The sequence below is a fragment of the Aythya ferina genome (genome assembly GCF_964211825.1).
Source record: "Aythya ferina genome assembly, chromosome: 21".
NCBI classification, from domain to species: Eukaryota; Metazoa; Chordata; class Aves; order Anseriformes; family Anatidae; genus Aythya; species Aythya ferina.
Genome location: NC_140319.1, coordinates 7299205 through 7318095, shown reverse-complemented (window position 1 = coordinate 7318095; position 18891 = coordinate 7299205). Strand labels below are relative to the sequence as shown.

At 47.1% G+C, this 18891-nt stretch overlaps 1 protein-coding gene across 2 annotated transcripts in view; it reads right to left on the bottom strand.

Moving 5' to 3' along the window:
- The window catches only part of MEGF6 (multiple EGF like domains 6), a 73411-nt gene that overhangs the window by 37983 nt on the left and 16537 nt on the right, over window positions 1-18891 (bottom strand). The window contains exon 1 of one of the 2 annotated variants that reach the window (XM_084495126.1): window positions 1198-1561. The exons of the other annotated variant lie outside the window; for it this stretch is intronic. Within the exon in view, the coding sequence (XP_084351252.1) occupies window positions 1198-1363 (166 nt within the window). The 5' untranslated portion in view covers window positions 1364-1561. Of the gene's footprint in view, window positions 1-1197; window positions 1562-18891 lie in introns of those variants that run through there. 2 annotated transcript variants of the gene reach the window in all.

The following is an 18891-nucleotide window of genomic DNA, read 5'->3' as shown; positions in this document are numbered from 1 at the left end:
TTCCAAAGGTCTGCCACATCTCGCACACACACTGATATCATTTTATAATCGACAGCTTGGGGCATTTATTTATTAGGATTATCTCATGATGAGATAATGCATTCCTTGATGGCTGCATTACTCACAAGCATCCAAAGTCTTTAGTGGACTGCAGCCTTCACGTATTCTCCACCATTTCCTACATCTTTGGGCAACCTCAGTCATTACCTGCTGCTAAATCAGCTGAGCATACAAGGATGGAGAGGCAGGTGTATGCGTGCTTGCAGAAGTCACACCTCACTCGACACCCCCAGCCACCATCACACAGAAGCCAGCACACACAAATACTCCACAAAACCTCCCGGTTGTGTCATTGCAGTGCCTGACCCGCACTGCACGGTCTGCTAATGCTTGTGAGTTTGTGTCAGTGGGAGGAGATGTAAGGGGCTGCTCTGCCAGCCCCAGGAGAGCAGCAGGTGAGATGGAGCAGAATGGCTCCGTCCCCTCCATCTGCTGGGTGGAAGCTCAGGCTGGCCAGGTACTGGCCACAGCAGTGGGTTTGGGGCACCTTTGCTGGACGCTGCTGCTAACAGATGCCAGTAGCTGTGGAGCCACATCCTGAGGTGAGCTGGGAGCCTCAGCTGTCCCGAGCACATCCCTGGCTGTAGCCCACGGCTGCCCCTAGCTCCTGGCTGCAGTCCCTCTGCCAGAGGATTCCCCACACGCAGAAAATGACACGGGACAACACAGAGCTCTGTCCTTTACCAGACTGCACCACAAAGTGCTCATACGACCCAGAAAATCTCAGTCTCTCTGAGAGAAAGCCAGATCTGCTCACAATAAGTGGTATCATGATTCCGTTATTGCCCTGGACTGGGGGGAGAGCCTTTGGAGCTGAGGTAAAAATGGATCATCCTCACCTAGCAGAGCACATACAATTGTTTTAAAACGAACACTGCACAGGAGCTGTCTTCCCAACACGTTAAACCAAGACACAGAGCCGTACAGCAACTGATGGGAAGAAACTCTCGTTGCTTCCCCTCTCTGCCAGAAATGACTTTTCAGAAGAATTAATCTGCCAGAGTACGGCAGAGTACAGCTCTACGAATCCGAGCCGTGATGTACGGCGAGGTCACTGGGCTGTGCCTCCAGCAGCTGCCAGCCCGGACCCCCACCTGGCCGCCGGCAGCCCCCGCGCCCCCCGAGCCCCCCACGTACCCGGCCTCATCTCGGGGGGGGCAACGCCGTACCCCGCACGCCCCAGGTAGCAGCGGTAGCAGTTCCTCCACAGGTAGCGGTAGTGGTTGCCGGCAGCACCGCGGATGCCACCCAGAAAGCCAAAGCACCAGAGGAGCATCCAGACGTGGCTGTGCTCCTGCCCCATGGCGAGGCGCTGTGAGGAGCGAAACAGGAGGAAAGAAAAAAAAAAAAAAAAAAAAGGAAGAAAAAATAAATAATAAAAAATTCCACGAGCTGCAGTCCCGCAGCAAGATAAAGGAGAAAGAGCAGCAGGAGTCAGAAAAAAAAAATAAAAAAGAAAATAAAAAAGGAAGAAGGCACCGAAGCGAGCGCGCCCCGGGTGCGCTGTGCGCTGCCCCCGCCCCGCAGGTACGGGGCGAGCCCCGCAGGCGCCTCCCCCGGCCCCGGCGCCCCCCCGCGGAGCGAGGCAGCGGCGACAACCCGGGGAGGGGGGGGGGAACGTGGGAGCCCACCCGGCTGGGCACGGGGGCGCTGCCAGGACGGAAGGATGGACGGATGGATGGACGGGCGGACACCCCCGGGCAGGGTGGCCAAACCCAGCTCCTCCGGGAAAATGCAAGGGCGCTGCGAGCCCCCACCCGGCACCCCCAAAATCGCCGGTACCCGGCCCTATAACGAGCCGCCCCCCGCCCTGTTTCTGCTTTCTGGACAATTGGCACATTTCCCCCGAGGTGCCCGGTGTTGGACGGGCTCCTGCTGTCACTGCGCCCCCCTCTCAGACAGCCCACGACCGAGGAAACTCCAACCGAGCGCAAAAACTGCCCTGCGTGATTCCTGAAAGAAAAATTCCTCATCAAGGAACGGGGCTAAACGAGGAACAGCCACTGCGAATGGTACAGAGAAAACCGTAACGTTACCGTTTCCTGTAATATGGAACCTCGCATTTTATTTTACCTTTTTCATTAAGCAAGAAGTAAGAATAGCTTATTGGATTTTCCAGACGCGAGCTCCAAAGCCTCATTTAACTTTCTGGAATGTTTTGAAACAATGTGCTCGCAGGGTTGAGCCGGGGGGAAGAACGGGGCCTGCCACTTTGAGACATTTTAGAAGTATTATTTGGCTGTAGTAAAATTCCAAATTAAAACTTGTGGTTTAGGCTGCAATGAATAGCATTCCACAGAAAATTCTGAAACACTGCGAGAAGCTGAATCCAGGAGGAAAATAACAGTTTAAGGCTGTTTCTGCAGCGGTTTCCGAAGGAAGGTGGACTCGAGTCACGAGCCCCATTAGCAGATCGATCCAAGCAAGAGCAGCTTCCTAGCATCCCGTGGACCATCCGAACATTTGCCCATTGTAACAGTCCACATGCTTCTCATTAATATTTTGAATTCAGTAAAAATATCCAACCCAAAAATTCATCAGTCGCTTTGCGGAAAAAACATGCAACCTTCCCAAAGGATGCTGCACATTTTTGGAAGCGATTGGCACAAGCGACATCGGTGCAAAGTGTCGGTGTGACAGCACCCTACCTTGTCCACAAACACCTGTCTGCCACCCCCCGTGGGTCTGCTGGAGCCCCCACGGACACGTGTACGTGCAGCCGCCTGCTGCCATCCCACAGAAAGCCACTTTTAGATCTCCTAAATTCTTCGTCCATTTAAAAATAACACATTGCCAGACATCGCGAATTTTTCTTGCTGGCCAAAGCGCAGTTCCTTGGGAACACCCTTCTGCACAGCGACATTTAAGCCATGACAATGGCCAGCGTTGACACTTTTCCTGTAAGTGTTTTTAGTAGTGTTGACATGCAAAAATGAATGTTGCCACAGAGCTATGAAAAACGTTTTAGGCTGACTTCCTCCATTCAGCAGTGTTATTAACATGGTCTATATTAAATTATCCTTGCCTGGAATGCCTATGAATCACGTTGAGTGCAGTTCTCCGAGTGACTCCCTGGCTCTGCAAACACAAACCCACGCGACCCTTCCACTGGCTGCGTGACCTGGAAATTCCTCCTGCTTGGGCATACCCAGCTCCCTGCAAACACTTCTTGCCCTGCAGAAAGAAATGCTATCATAGCTGCTGGCGCTCAACAAATTATGTGACAGAGTTGTTCAATCTCATATTTCCTTAGACTGCTAAAAAATAAAAAATAAATAAAGTCATGTGGGGCTCAGACGTTTCCCAACGGCTCTGTGGTGTAGCACATGTATCAAAAGCACTTCAGGCTTGAACATAAACTGAATCCTGCTTATGTAATAAGTTATACTTGGCCAGGTTTGAGCCAGCTCGAGCTTCCTTGTCACCTAATTAACTTCAGCTGATTAGGTATGAAGAGTCGGTCTGAGTACAGTAACGCGCTCCAATCAGCAGCAAATCATTCTGCCTTCCCATGGCATTAGCTGGCTGACCACTGACATCAAGAGGGGTTTTGTACACAGCCGAGCTGCACCAAACCCTCCCTCTCATGGACTTCCATTCAGCCTTAATTCTTAAATGAGTTCTTAAAAGAACTAATTCTTAAAAGAATGAATAAATTCTCAGAAGAACCCAACCAAGTCACAGCAGAAGATGTGGTACTTCCTAGTTCAACAGCATGTTAGGTCCTGAAGTTCCTGAAGTTAACTCATCCCTGCATGGCCACAGCTCAGCCAGCTTAGGTGAACACGAGCAGCTGAGCCTCCAGCCAAAGGTACCCAGCTTCTGGACCAGGTTTCTTCTGACCGATTCTACAGTGAAAAGGAAACAGCTGAACAGGCAGCATGCGGAGCCCAGGAGGACGAGCAGCGTGGGATGACTTCCAGCTGGGTACTCGTGCATCCCTGCCGAGCAAGGGCTGAGCGCTGGCTGCATGCCCAGTGAGCCCCATTGTGTCTTTGAGCTGCTTTGCCTTTCCATGGGGATGCTGTTCGTGCTACAGGGCTGGCTTGCCACTCCCAGCTGCCTGGCTGCTACCACAAGCAAGGTTTCCATCCTGCTCATCAGGTGTAACCGAAGGAGATGCCACAGGATCAGCTGCAGGAATTGGGACAAACTGGACAGTTTAGGACAAACTAAAAAAATTTAGGACAAACCTCTTTTGGTCACGACATGGTTTATCTCAAAGCAGCCATCAAACCACCCTTGTTCCATTTTAAAGGGAATTAAATAGGGGGAAATTCCCACATATGGAATTCTGTAATGGCACCTGGGTTAGCACAGAGACCTGCTAACAGTCTCTGCTCTCAAAGTCCTTGCGGCCAACACGGAGCCAGCAAAGGGGCTGAAATACTTAACCTCACTTTTTGAAGCCCCGGATGCTTTATTCAAGCTCCATCAGGATTTCTATCAAGAAAAGCTGAATATCTTACAAACTGTAAACATTAATCAGTGCCTTTTGTCTTTTCTAAACTCCCCCATCTGTACAAACATGAATCTAATCCCGTCCACTCTTCTTCGTGCATGCATTATCATCCAGAGTATTTGCAAAGAGTTTCTTATTTGGTGAAAAATAAGAAAAAAAATAATGTAAAACTTGTTGAAGAAGGTCCACCCGCCGTCACAGAAGTAAGAATGATGGAGGAGGGTGAAGCACTCCTGAGATCAGGCCAAAGAGACATGCACAGGCTCTGCGGACACGACCAATTACAGGAATACATGCAGAGGGATTCACATTGTCTCCCCTAAAACAAACAAACAAAAAAAAAAAAGGGGGGGGGGGGGGAGGAGGCACGGGGACAAAGAATTGTTTGTTTCCACCAAAATCCCGAACCTCTTTATCATCTGAGAAGCTGATCCCTGTCCGGGGAATTCTGGGGAAACTGAAAATATTTTAGTTTGGCTTAGATAAGGGTAGAGCTGTTTATTTCACACATCCCTACGGTGGTACGGAGCCAGGAAATACTTTTCAGTTATTTTCAACAAAACATGACAAATGTACCAAATTGGCAAGAAAGTGACATTTTTCTACAGAATTCTTCAGTGTCCAAACCGATATCCACAGCAATGCCTCTTTCCCAGTTTGTCAGTAATCTTAGTTAATTATTCTGAATTCTTTTGGACCTCTGCTAAGCAAACCAGTGCTGAAAATATCTGAGAATGTCACCAGAAAGCATGGCAACCCTAAGCAGTTGATGGTGCAGTGGGAATTTTCATGTTGTGCTAGGGAATATGTGAGCTTTGAACTTCTAGTCTGCAGGAACTTAGCAGAGGTGTCTTTCTCTGATGTTCTCAGTGAATCCTGGAGCTGCAATATACTCCAGAAAATATATCTTGTTCTTGGCTCTGATAAGCAAATAGCTCTTCGCATTTTTCTGCCTCTCAGCTCCAGCCGCCTCAAACATGCAGAACTTGCACAGATGATAATTCCCAGGGAGAACGGGATGGGAAATCTGCTCAGTGCATAACAGCCGAGGTTCGAGCTGCAGGAGGTGAAAAGTCCACTTGATGTGAGGATTGCTCTGGGTACTATACTAATGCAAATCCCATGTTATGCTTTACAAACAAAAAATTGTCTTCTCTTTCAGTCTGGTTTGAAAGCAGGAGATTTAAAGTGGAAGACATGGAACATTGTGATGATATAGACTCATCATCTCCTATAGAGGAGAGCATTCATCTCTTCTGAAGCAATGCAAACACAACCTCAAGAGACCCAAGATCTCACCCTGAAAGCTTCATTTTTACCCAGGTCAGACTTTCCCTCTGTAACTGGTATCATTCATACAGCTAAGTGTGCAGCAGAACGAGAACACTTTTTCTAGATGACTGAACACCAAAAGTGTGCACAATATGTGAAGGAACAAGAAAACCCGAATGCCTCTCCTTCAGACGTGTGGCCAGGACAGCTCTGCAGCACGTGGCTTCTGTGCAGCCAACACAAACGTAAAGCTCCAAATTTCACAGCCACACCTGAATGAACTCTGATGAACTACCAAGCGTGTCCCCAGGGTCTAGGGCAAGAAGGCAACGTCGGAGACATCACAAGCCTCCTCTAAGAAGCATCAGCAAAATAATCTTCTACATTTATCATGAAAAGAAATGTTTCTTCTCCACAGACTGGGAACACCGTAGCGCTTTTTTTTTATCACAGTGTCAAACTGCTTCCATGTTCAATAGCAAACGATCCGTTCTGAAGGTAATTCAAACAGCATGTGCGAGAAGGCAGGGAGATGCATTGCATTGCTCAGAGGTAATCTTAAAAAAGATTAAATTAATGCTGAACAGCAGGAGGCTGCAGGCTCGGTAGCTGTCCTGTGAGAGGCACACTGCCTGTGACAGTGCCATTAGGAAACCATGCGGGCTCAAGGGGTCTCAGTGTGGGTGTTAGGGAATCAGGCAACAGGCCTTGGTAGCCTAAAGTGCTGCTGGAAAATCATTTTTATGTGAACATCAAGAAAAAAAAGGCAATGTATAGAGAAAGCAGGCACGAGGTTGTGCAAAGTCTGTGGCTGCTGCAGACATTACAACTACATGTTCTGCTCAAGCCAATATCCCAGAAGTTGGACATTTTGGCCAAGCTTTGTGTTCACATTTGTATTCCATTTTCCACTAGGATCCTAGCACTTCTTGTCTTCCTGGTGGAAACAGTAGTGGGACAACCAATGTTAACAGCAGAGGCTGATGAGATTTTAGAAGTTTTACTCTCATCTTCAATCAAAAGGGTAGACTTATGATATCTTTCCACTAAAATTCCTTCAAGTAAACCCACACAAATTGTCTGAATAGTATTAACCCAGTAAAGACCAAATTGAAAAGTTGTGAATATGAAAATATTCACATATGTTCTACTAGTTTTTCCAAATCAAGTCCAGAATGAATCATGTAGCCTTACCTCCTTTCACAGCCATACCAATACCAGCAGTATTAATGCCTTATTACAGGCATTTTTCATTTCATTCATATCTGATGCCATTTTCCATCAATTAAAGAGAATGAATTCTAAAACTAAATCATTTCAAATATCAGGAAAGAATTCAGATTAATTGTGCATTAATAAGCAGTAATTTAAGTAGAAGACAATTAGTACTTTCATTTTCTGCAATGTGATAGAAAAGAAACCACTATTTAATGTGACGGGCGCCTCTGCTTAGCTTCTGCTCCTTCTGTCACCTCCAGTCACCGTCATCATTTGAAAACTCGTTTTGGGGCAATAACACAGCGGTGCACTGGGGCGGTTCTGAAGAACTGGGACGGGTCCAGCAGGGAGGCCACCAGCGTCCCCACCGGCAGCGATACGCTGGCTCTGTGCCATTGCAGTCCCCAGACCGACCAGCCTCCCTCTCCCTCCTACACCAAGCCTCCTGAAGCCAAAGGTGTCTCTTTGTCCCTGGTGGGGGTCAGACCTTTGAGGAGCACAGCACTTATCTCAGCCTGCCTCCCAGAGGTGAGCCAAAACCAAGCGGAGCCTCACCAAACTGCCAGGTGAACACTGAAGAATCACACCCCGCTGCCTTCCTTGTTACTGCGCCACAGGATCCCTCTATCTTTCAGTACATCCCTGAGAGAAAATCCCACAGCACAAAATCAACCTGGTGGGGAAGCAGAGATGCCACCTATGGGATCAGAACCAGGCCTGACAGCTGGGGGTCCCCACAAAGCAGAACCTGAACTTCCCTCCTGACCGAGGCCGTGTTCTCCCCACAAGAACATCTGGAAGCTATTAAGACGTATTGGAGATGTTTTCCATTCAAGTGTTTTCACACCTCACCAAAATACACGATAGCTACTTTAATTAGTCAAAAAAAAAAAAAAAAAAAAAAAAAAGACTGTGAATGCTGCCAAGGTTCCCCATGCTGGCCACAGGAGCCCAGGCTAACAGACCCAGAGCTCAGCACCCTGCAGAGTGAGCCCAGGACTCAGCTCCCAGGTTTCTCAGGAAGGCTCATAAACCTCCTGGCCAAGGAACCTCATGGGGACGAGGGCTTCTCTCACCAGCTGGGGCACAAAACCCCTGTCCTGCACAGACCGTGCATCCTGGGGAGAAATCCTGGCTGTTCAGCTGGAAACACCAGTCCCTGCAACACCTCCTGCACCCCGAACGGCAGTGGGACCAGAGACTGGCAGGGAGACTGCAAGGAGGGAACTGTTGGGCTGCATCAGTGTCAGGCCATTCTTTTATCTCCAGTGACAGACCAAAATCAACCCCAGATTAGGAAATGCTAAGTTTTAGTTGGACATGTGAAATATATGGGGAGATTTCAAAAAAGATGTATCAGTTGCTGGCAAATTCTTGACGTTTGGCACTAAACAAGGCACTCTGAAAATGTATTTGTACTTAAGAAGCTACTTTTTTTTTTTTTTTTTTTTTTACTTTTTTTTTTTTTTTGTTCTGTAGAGAAGCATTTCCTTCTTAAAGTTGAAAAATGGAGACAAATACCGTTTTAAGGCATTTGGTCTGGATAGAAGAATAATGAGCTGTACTTTTGCCAAAATCGCATGCTTCAGCCATACTGTACTCTGTACATTTCCTTCTGCTACTGCAGATAAATCTCCAGCTCCTTGTGCTCACCGAGCGCTGATGGAGCTCCCTGTCTGCTGGGAGCCAGCCCCGCTTCCATCTGCTCCCAGCCTGCCCCAGCTTCTGCATCGATGGCCAAACCAGCACCGAATGCTTTGAGGAAGGGGCAAGAGCAGGGCAGGGCCACAAAACAGAGTGGGTGGTGGGTGATGGACACGGGGAGAGGGTCACGGACAGGGATGGAGGGCGATGCATTTGGGCAGCCTGCAGGCAGCCCAGCAGCCAGGCACCGGTGCAAGCACTGGCAGCACATGAGGAAGGACAGATGCAGACGCTGTCGAGGTGAGCAGTCGATGCAATGCTTGAAGTCCTCCCCCCTGCATCCCGAGCGTCCCGGCCGAGGCGCTGGGGCCGTGGCACCGCCGCCCTCTGCCGGCAGCGGCTGCCCCCGGCCGCCCGCAGCCCCGGGGCAGGCAGCCCCTGAACGGGGTCAAACCAAGGCTGATGTGATCCAGGAGCACCCACATCCCATTCCCTGGGCATTCAGTGCCCGAGAACCCGTTCACACGAATGTCACTGGCTCATGCTGTACGCACTTTGTGCCTGCGCTCACTGCAGTCCATATTACCAAATCCCAGCACAGGCATTGCTCATGCAGGTACAGGCACCAATATTTACATTATGCATGTTTGACCAAAACATGTCGAATACTAACGAGCTATTGTAGGGCTTCTGAAATGAGCCTAGAAAAAGTGGGGACAGGAGTTTCATCTTTGTTCATGAACTGAGCTTTTAGAAACAAACTCTAATGTATGTCTTAAGTATAAGAAAAATTTCCACCTACAGAAAATTCTGTATAAGAAAATATCTTCTGGATAAGAAGAAAATAAATTACCTGCTTTGGAATTTAACAGAAATCTCTAATTTGTACATTGGCTATCAAGAGATTCGCAGATCTCAACTGCAGGCAGGCAGTCGCTGCAGACAGGCAGCTTGTTTTCTTCTTTTCCCAAACTCATGAATCAAAAGGACTGACAAAAATTACATTTTGTACCCTTTGAGGTCTGCTGGGCAGATTACCTCCATTTTTCTCTAACTGCCAGGCAGCAGCTTCTCCTGTCCGTGGAAAGATGCTGCATGGAAAACCTCTGTGCAAAGGCACCAGGCCTTGGCTACGTCAAAACCTCCGCCAGCAAAAGAAGGACATTTTGCCTGGCAGCCTTCTGGGTGCTGGCTTCCTGTTCCCCCCAAGGCTAAAGAATCGTGTGATTAGCCTGTAATTAATAACTTCCATCCTCTTTATCCACATCAAAACTGGACTGACGTGCCTGTCTGGGCTCAGAGCTCCCTAACTACTTCTGAAACACCAGACTGTGCAAGTTTTGTTTTACTTTTCAGAAATCCTAAGACCTGCTAGAGCTTAGCAAAATCCCCAAGGGTTTGTACTTGCTTAATCCTCTCACTGCAGCTACCCGCCAGGGTTAGGAACTCCGCAGCTCATTCCAGATGCTTTGTGTGAGACAAAGGTTTCCAGGGCTGCCCTGCAACAACTCCACCTGCTCTGTTAAGATGGATTTTCACACTACAGGTGTGATTTCTATGAGATGCAACAGCCTAAACGCAGTGTCTGTTTGAAAAGAGAATGGTATGTTACTGTCACAGCTGTAAGAAGAATAGGTTTTTAAACCAGTTCTGGAAAGTAGCTCTGCATCAGTTAAAGGCTTTCCTGTTTTCATCAAAGATCTGGCAAAACTTACAGTTACTGTCCTACTGTGAACTGCTCTCAGGACGGATGCCAGCTCTGGCAGACACACAACCAGGTGACACGACAGCCTGTGTTTTACATGCAGGAAAGTAATTCAAAGTGCTGTGAGTACTGCTCACAAATACAAGGCAAAATTCTTGTTCCTGCTCTGCCCATTGCTCCCACAACCACCATCACAGTTTTCACTCACGCAAGCAGCAACTGCAGCTGGACACGTTGGGCAATACTGGGTTTCAAAGAAATACTTGCCGACTTGTTAAGGGAAGCAGAGGAGGAATTAAGAAGCACGACCCTGCAGGATTGTGCAAAACTTAGAGGGGGCTCAAGAATTTGAAACCCAGCTGATGTTTTAGGAGCTAAAAGGGCAGCAGCTCTGGCAGGAGCGTCTGTCCTGCTGGGCTAGGCAAGGAAAGGCTTCCACAGTGGAAGTAACCCTGCAAGGAGCATTCAGAGAAGTGCCTCCTGGGCACTGTCTCATGCTTCAGAGGCATACAATGGCAAAATCCAGCTGGCTGGACGAGCACAAGTCACAGAGGGTCCTGTGCTGAAGAGCTGACATGTCCAGAGGGGAGCCTGAGCTGGAAGGCCTCTGTGACTTTCCTGGATATGTGTTGGATGCAGCTGAAGTCTAGCACATTAAAAGATTTTAAATTATTGCTATTATTTAAACAGGCTTTTTTTTTTTTTCCCTAAAGTTCCCTTTAATCTTTCAAGTGGACACAATTTAAGCAGATTCCACATAAACCGTACATTTCCTCAGCAGCACAGAGAGCAGGACTTACCCTTGCCTTCATGTTTTGTAAAAATAAGCATTGTGGTTACGCTCTACAAACACTACTTTCAAAATTTTAAAGCTTGTATTTATCAAAGCGTTATGAAACTTCCTTTCCCCGTGACTGAAGCATGCAAGCCATAAATAAAACGAAGAGCATCCCTCATGCCAGAACGCACACGGTTCTCCAAGATCTCCAGACAAAGGATACCTGCATGGGATAATTTTTCAAAAGGGGGAAAAAATAAAATAAAAAGTGTCCAAGGATACTGACGAGCAAGTTGACAGCTCAGAAATGAAAGGCCAGCACTTTGCACGCCCAGCCTGCTCCCACGCTTCCATCCTTGCTCCCTGTGGGTTCCCTGCTGACCCTGGAAACCAAGCATGGGTCGCCTCTTGCCATGCCTACAGGCTCCACCGACGCTTGGTTTCCATGGTCGGGTGCAGCTCACGTCAAGGGGCTCCAGGAGAACAGCCCCCAGAGAGGAGTCTCGCTGTCTTCCACTTCACTTGGACATTTGCTGAAGTGCCATGTGTGTGCAAATAAATCCAATGGGAAACCTCTTACAAGACTTCCATTAAAATTACCTGTTATTACTTAGTCTCAGATTATCAGAGTCTCGGGTTATCAGAAATTTGCTTGAGAGGGTGATAGCACCATGAGTAAATCAGTGCAAGAAGGCTGTTGGAGGAGGAAGGGAAGAGGGGACGTGGTGTACACCATGTGGATAAAGGCTGAAATTGGGATTTGTTGTTGTTCTTTCACACGAAGAAACATCAGTATGAGTTAATTTAAAAGTTTTTTGCTATTTTAGTTCCACTTTGGCATTAAATCACCTCATGGAAGCAGGCGGGGGTGCTGGGCCCCGGAGGGCAGGACAAGGCTGAAGCCCAGCAGCGGTGCTCATCCTGCCCCACCATGAGTGCTGTGCTCCAGCATTTGGAAGCTCGCTTTGATGCCTTTTACTAGGAAAGGCTTGGAATTAAATACTGATAGCAGCAGGTATTCCTGCTCTTTATGAGAATCCCAAAGTCATTTTAAGGAAATCAGAATTCAGGCACATCTGGTATTTCATTTACAGGGGTCACACACTCCCACATGAAAGAAAAAAGCATCTTAAGCTGATAACAACAACAACAAAAACCAACACTTTTCCATCTGCCTTTGGGCTAAGAGACCTTTAACATTCACAGCCTATTGTCAGGAGACTTTACAACATCTCGTGGAAGGCCCTGAAGGAAGCTGAGGAGAGGCCCCAGTTGGCTTTCTCTTGAACAAGGGCTGCCCCTTCCCTGCATAGCAGCGAGCACACCACAAAGTCACATTTCCCAGTTCTGAAGCCCACCTACAGCCACATTCTTGGGAAGAAGCTCAGGGAACACGACCCTCAATAGAAGGAATGTCTTTGTGCATCATCCTTATGGCCCGTAAGAAGCAAGCGCACAGCAGACCACACAAACCACCTCAGCTATGAGCTGGGGGTAGTACGATGGCAGCACCAGGCTGGGCTGCACCTCCCCAGCTGAAAAATGATTTTGAGTCTGTGTTTCAGAAACCATCTGTCCTGCTCGACAGCCCTGTGTGATGCCTGCTGCTGCCTGGGAGAAGCGTTGGTGCTGGGAGGGCGCCGGGGCTGCAGGACTTGCGGTGTGGCTGGAACTGAGCACGCTGCTGCCTAGTGAGAAACGCTGTCAGTGCCTTTTCCCATCATCTTTTTTTTTTTTTTTTAATTTTTTTTTATTTAAAAGACTTTTAACTACCTAATTATTTATTTTTGCAGAGGGAAATTTTCCATTTCCTGACCGTTTCAGAGTCCAAGACCTGCCTTTTTCCTCTTCAACACCTACTGCTGCAAGCGAGCATGAGCTGACATCAGAGAACTGTGCTGTAAAAGGCAGCTCAGACCAGTGGAAGACTGGATCCAGGACATGGAGCCTCATGGACAGATCAGATCCCTTCCTTCATGCTCAGTTCTTGCCACTGCTGCAGAAAAAGCAGCTGAGGGAACCCCTGCTTCAGGAGGACCGGGCTGCTTCTGGCAGGAGGGCATTGAGGGTGGGAAAGGCGAGTTGCAAAACACAAGGACATAACCAGACATGCAAAAAAGAGAAACTGTACGGATATTTCATGTCATTTCCCGTCTTCCAGAATGTCCTTAGCAGATTCTCATCCTAACCCAACTAACCATCTATAAACTCAGTCTTTTTCCATGGGTTATACCGAGTGCTCAGATGACCTCAGCCTGCCTCCTCCTGATCCACAAGATGTAGAGATGTAATAAAACATCCATGGCAGACAGCACCTCCGGGAAATCTGGGAAATCACAGCCTTTCAAGAGAAGATGCCTGATGAGATCCGCTGTGGTCTGCAGGGAGCAGATTATCTTTCACAACTCTAGCTTCCTGTAGAGCTCGGATAAAGCTGATGCCATGTATGTATTGCCATGGCAATCTACTGCAACCAATTGTGATCTCATTTCACAAAATGACTCCTTGTTTCCTTGTCGCCCCTGTTTTTCTGCCATCAAGTTCTGCAGAAAACAGGAAGCTTGACCTTGCCTGCAGAAAATCTCTCCAGAGCATCTCATGCCTTCAGAACCCGAGGCCAGGAGGAGTCTGACACGTTAATAGATAAAACGGCCCCACAGATGACATAACCACCGAGCAGGAAGCTAAACAGTTGGAGGCCAAGCTGCATTTCTGACCTCTTTGTAAGAGCAAGCCCATGTTACCAATAGTCTTTAGTGTGGTAACGCAGCAGAAATGGCTGGTGGGTCACAGAGCCGCAGTGTCACAGCAGGAGCAGCCTGGCACCCTGGCAGGCACACCAGCAGCCTGCACTTCGTGGGTGAGCCAAAAGCAGTTGGCAAACCAAAGGCTACAGCCAAGAAAACAGGTTACAAACGTGCCTGCTTCAGCCTGATGTGGTGAGGCTGGGCTCTGTACAGCCCCTGGGGAGACTCACCTCAGGCTCGCCTGCTCATTTCACACAGAATTACAACCAAAATATGTCTTTAAGCAGAGCTAGCATAGCTTGACTGACACCTACAAGTTGCTGCTGCTGTCCTCGGTCACCCTGCTCCTGCCACCTGCGAGGCCAGGGGACACTCAGCAGGCAGGGCAGCTGGGTTTTCCTCCCTCAGAAACCAGGGCATAGCCACTTGCATTAAAAAGAAATCAGCAAAATAAAAACCAGAAAGTTGCACAGGCAGGCTCCCGGGGAGCACAGAGGGTGAGCCCCAGCAGATAGGGCTGTTGGTCCTGCTGTGCCCGGGGCTCGCAGCCACGCTGCATCTCTGTGTGCCCACATCTCTGGAGACACTGGAGTTAGGCAAATAACTGTGCTCGCCCAGGAACACATCGTCTCTTTGCTACAAGGGGAGAGAGGAAAACCCCATCTCATGGAGATTTAAGACAATGTCTGTGACCTCTTCATCCTCCTAATTCCTAAAAGCAGCCGTACGTCATCTGGCGGAGTTTCAGAGCGTGAAAACCCTTCAGTGCTCCCAGGAACATCTGCTTAAAGGAGGAAATAAATAACAGAACAAAAAAAACAAAAGATGTCCTGATAATCATCCCTGTCACCAGCTAAAGGCTGAGAAACCCATCTCCCAGGAACAGATTTACTCGTCCCCAAGAAAAAAAGAGAAATGAAGTAGCAAAGGGCTTGCCGGATCCCTCCTTTCCCCGGAATGCGTGTAAATACCTGTCAGATTAGCATGAATTATTTCTTTTAGGTTGTGCAAATGTTCTGGAAGAGGGAACATCTGCAAGAGATAATAGCTATGCAGATCTGCAAGTACACACATAATGAGCGGTGCCGTGTATCTTCCCCACAGCCTCCAGTAAGGGGTGAGATGAAGATTTTCATCAAATAGTCCTACTCCACTCAAAACAAACAGGTTTACTTATCTTGATGTCTCAATGATTCTCTATTTCCTTAGCTTCCTGCCCCCTGCAGGACACCCACAGCCCCATAGATGATCTCTTTCTGCCAGTTCCTGTCACTGGTTTCTACTGGAGTCCTTTCTCTCTACTACCTTGCCCCTTTCACTTGCAGCTTAAATCTTTAAAAAGTGGTGGTGTGGGTTTTGCACACTTTCTCCTGTCTTTGGGCATGTGGTCACCCCAGCCCACACATTTTGGCAAGTTTCCACTTTGTTTTCCTGAATGTCCTCAGAAGACTGAGCGCTGTTCACCCAGGCTCATTTCTTCCAAAGGCTGCCTCGTGCTTTGAGGACCTGCTCCCACCGAGTCAGCAGCAGTCTGCCTCGTCTCTGCGAGAGTAACGTTAAACTCTCAAGCTCTGCCATAAAACCTTACTTTTCCTCTTGGACTATAAATACCTCTCTATAATGGAGAGAATTTTTCTTTGACACTTTATATCATGGATGAAATATAAAATTATACTGCTCTTGGCAGGCTTTGCAAGACTTCCCTTTGGGAGCTCAGCAAATGGGCTGGTGTTTGATGATTCTTTTTTCCACTCCAAGGCCAAAGCTGCATTTCATGGAAAGACGGAGAGATGACTCCCATGGGAAAAAACCTATATTCCTGTTCTGGAGGAGCTGAAGAGACTTCCTTCAAAATTTCCAGATCTTTGAAGTGACCTCAGCTCCATGAGATCACGTCTGTGCTTGCCAAGGCTGAGTACGAAGGTGCGAACGCCGGCGGCAGCTCCCTCCTGCTCTCCTTCCAGGCTCTGCGCCGTCTCCAGCCGCACATCCCCTCAGTGCTCCGCAGGCTACATCCAGCCCTGTTTCATCTCCTGCTCCAGAGCAAAGCCACCAGGAGAGGCCAGTCTGACAGCTAGGTGCCTGATAAGGCAAGGCAATCAGGGAGCTGAACCCATGCTGGGCTCACACATCACCTCCCCACCGCCACGTCCCGTAACCCTGCTGCTCTGACTTCTCCAGTTCAAACACCGTGGTGTCCCTACTGCATGACGTTTCACTAATTGGGTTTAAATTTACTGATATGAATAAGAAGCTCCAAGAGCCACACTCTCTGTTTTAAAGGAATCCTAAACCAAGCATCTTCCAAAGCTCTACTGTGTTGATTGTCAGCTACTCCTTCCAGCAAACACCCATTTTTTGGCTGCAACAGAGTCAGAAATGATGAAATATGACAAAGACGATTACATTCTCAAGCTAAAAACAGTTAGAACCAGAATGCTCAGCTCTGACAGGTCAGCAGACCTTGTCTTTCCAGGCACTTTGCAGACTTCTAGTCATATGTGACCCTAATGCAAACTGTACCTCTTTTTTGAGGCTTGCTCACTCAGCTACTAGTGCACAATGGGCAGTGCACATTTTGTTCTGAAGAACTGGAGAGTCCCTGGGAAAAAATAATCTTCTCCTCGTCTCTTTGTCTCAATATAATTAAGGTCAATACTACAAAGTGGCCGAGGGGGGAAGCACTTTGTAAAGTTCTCAAGAGCTGCAGTAGCATTTATAGTACAAGATTGTCTATGTAAAACTGTTGATTACTGATCTCATTATTTAGATTTCATGACAAAAGCCACTTCTGTTCCCGGATGCATAATAGGTGTCAAGAGTAAAAACCTTGAAAAATACATGGAAAAAGTTACAATAACAAATGGCTTGTTTATGCCATAATTGGTATTAGGCAATTAATGGTGGGATGAAACACCACATTGCTTCTGAAAACAAAAAGCAATACTGTTTAAAGAACGTTTAATGAGCACGTTTTATGTTGTCCTCAGCAAGTTTACTGCCAAGCCACAAAAGACATTTATACACACTTCCCTTTGTCTCTAATGAAAGGGTCATTGCTACTTGTTTCTTACTAAATTCACAAGTTAAAAAAAAAAAAAAAAAAAGCCAAATGTAATGTTTTAAACTTGAAATTCATTCAGCTTCTTGAAGAAGCTGTTGTTTAAGTTTAGTAATGTTTTTTAGGCACAGACCCTCACAGCGCTGTGCAGGCTATGAGAATCACAGGGTAAATCCAACACCTCCATGCAGAAAGATGGGTTCAGGGCCCGCCTGCCACAGAGACCTATTGTACAGCTCCGAGACGCAGATACTCCAAGTTTTTGACATTCCAAAATCTTCACTATTAATGGGATGAGATCTGAATGGCTGGAAAAAATGAAGACGGAAATAATGTATTTATTTACTGGGAGCAAGTCTTCAACTGTGCAAGTCAGAGGAGTTTCCCAGACAGCGTTGGAGGGAGATGATGCCTAAATCATTTTAAACTGGCTAAATTACTTGATCTGCTGTCTCCTCAAATCTATTTTCTACATCTGTTTCTCCTACACGTGTCAAACATCACCAGTCTCTGCTGTGACATTAAAAGAGATCTCTCATGTTTTTATCAAAGCCAATACTCTGCAGGAGAAGGGTTCTGCATTTCCAGCTACGTAAGGTTTCAGTAGTGTGGAATGGGAAGTGGTGCTACAAACATCTCCAAAGGCTTTCCTTTCCAGAGCCCAGCATCCTCATTTCCTCATCTCCTGCGACGTGACAGCAGGAGCACCACACAGCGACATAGACAGCTTCAGCACCGCACGAGCATTGGTCTGAGACAGAACAACCAGAGTGGAAGTTCAACAAAGGACAAAGGTGTTCAGAGTAGTAGAAAAAATGCGGCAAAATAAGTCAGTGGAATTATTTTCTTCCTACTGAACCATTTTTGTAGGTCTGGAAAACTGACCTCACAGAGCATTTCAAAAATTTCTGTCTGGGAAATAAATGCAGGGCTTCAAAAGACTTAGAAAACATAATATTCACAGAACTGAATAAATGGACGATGGAGATGTATCAGACAAAAATACAAAATCTCACATGAGCCTCAGATTCCTTCTGATTAAAATACTGCATCCAGTATGAATATCCTCATAATGAACTTATCTCTAAATATGCTATGATGCATTCTGTATTCATACTGTCTACATCACTTAGTGTCCTCTTTTTAACCACTTACATTCTTGAACTTAAAAACATGCATTTTTAAAGAACATATCCTGTTATACTAGAGACAGCAAAGTGAATAGCCATGTCTTATTCTCACATAAGTGCAAAAACATCCCTGGCATTCTTTCACTTAAATCCTTGGAGTTTTCTAGGGATTCATTTTTCAAATTCAATGTAGAATATAATTTTCCAGGCAAGTTTACCAAGGCAAATCATAACTGAGCTCCTGAACAAACCAAAATCAAAATACATTATTTGACTCTTCCCTGTGTGGCTGGTTTGGGCTACACCAGACCATCACTTACCAGTTAAAGAGAAGCCTTGTATCATCTGAGATACCAGAATATTGTGAGAATTCAAGCTTCTCATGATGAAAATGTACAGTAGAGGAAGTGGTGGACAATCTGCAGCTGGTGAAAAGAGGTATCCTCTAATTACATGCATCTGGCATCCATTATCTCAGCATCTGCTGTGCTGAAATCCAGTATGTCTCACAAAACACAATGGTATGCTGAGGAAAGGCACAATATCGCCTGGATTCTCTTTAACAGCTTAAGACCCACCCTTCCTCTTTATCCACTGCACACTGCATTGTTAACACAGCAAAAGGAACCCAGCAGCCTACTGATCAGCTGCCTTTAGTACAGCAGACGGTATTATTTTGGCCCTTTGATCTCTGACAATCAGATTAGGACCATGAACCAGCACCACTGACCTCCATTATCAGTGATTCGAAACAGCTCCTGCATGCAAGAGCCAAGAACTAGTTAGGATCCCTGGTAATGTCCTATCCACTCCA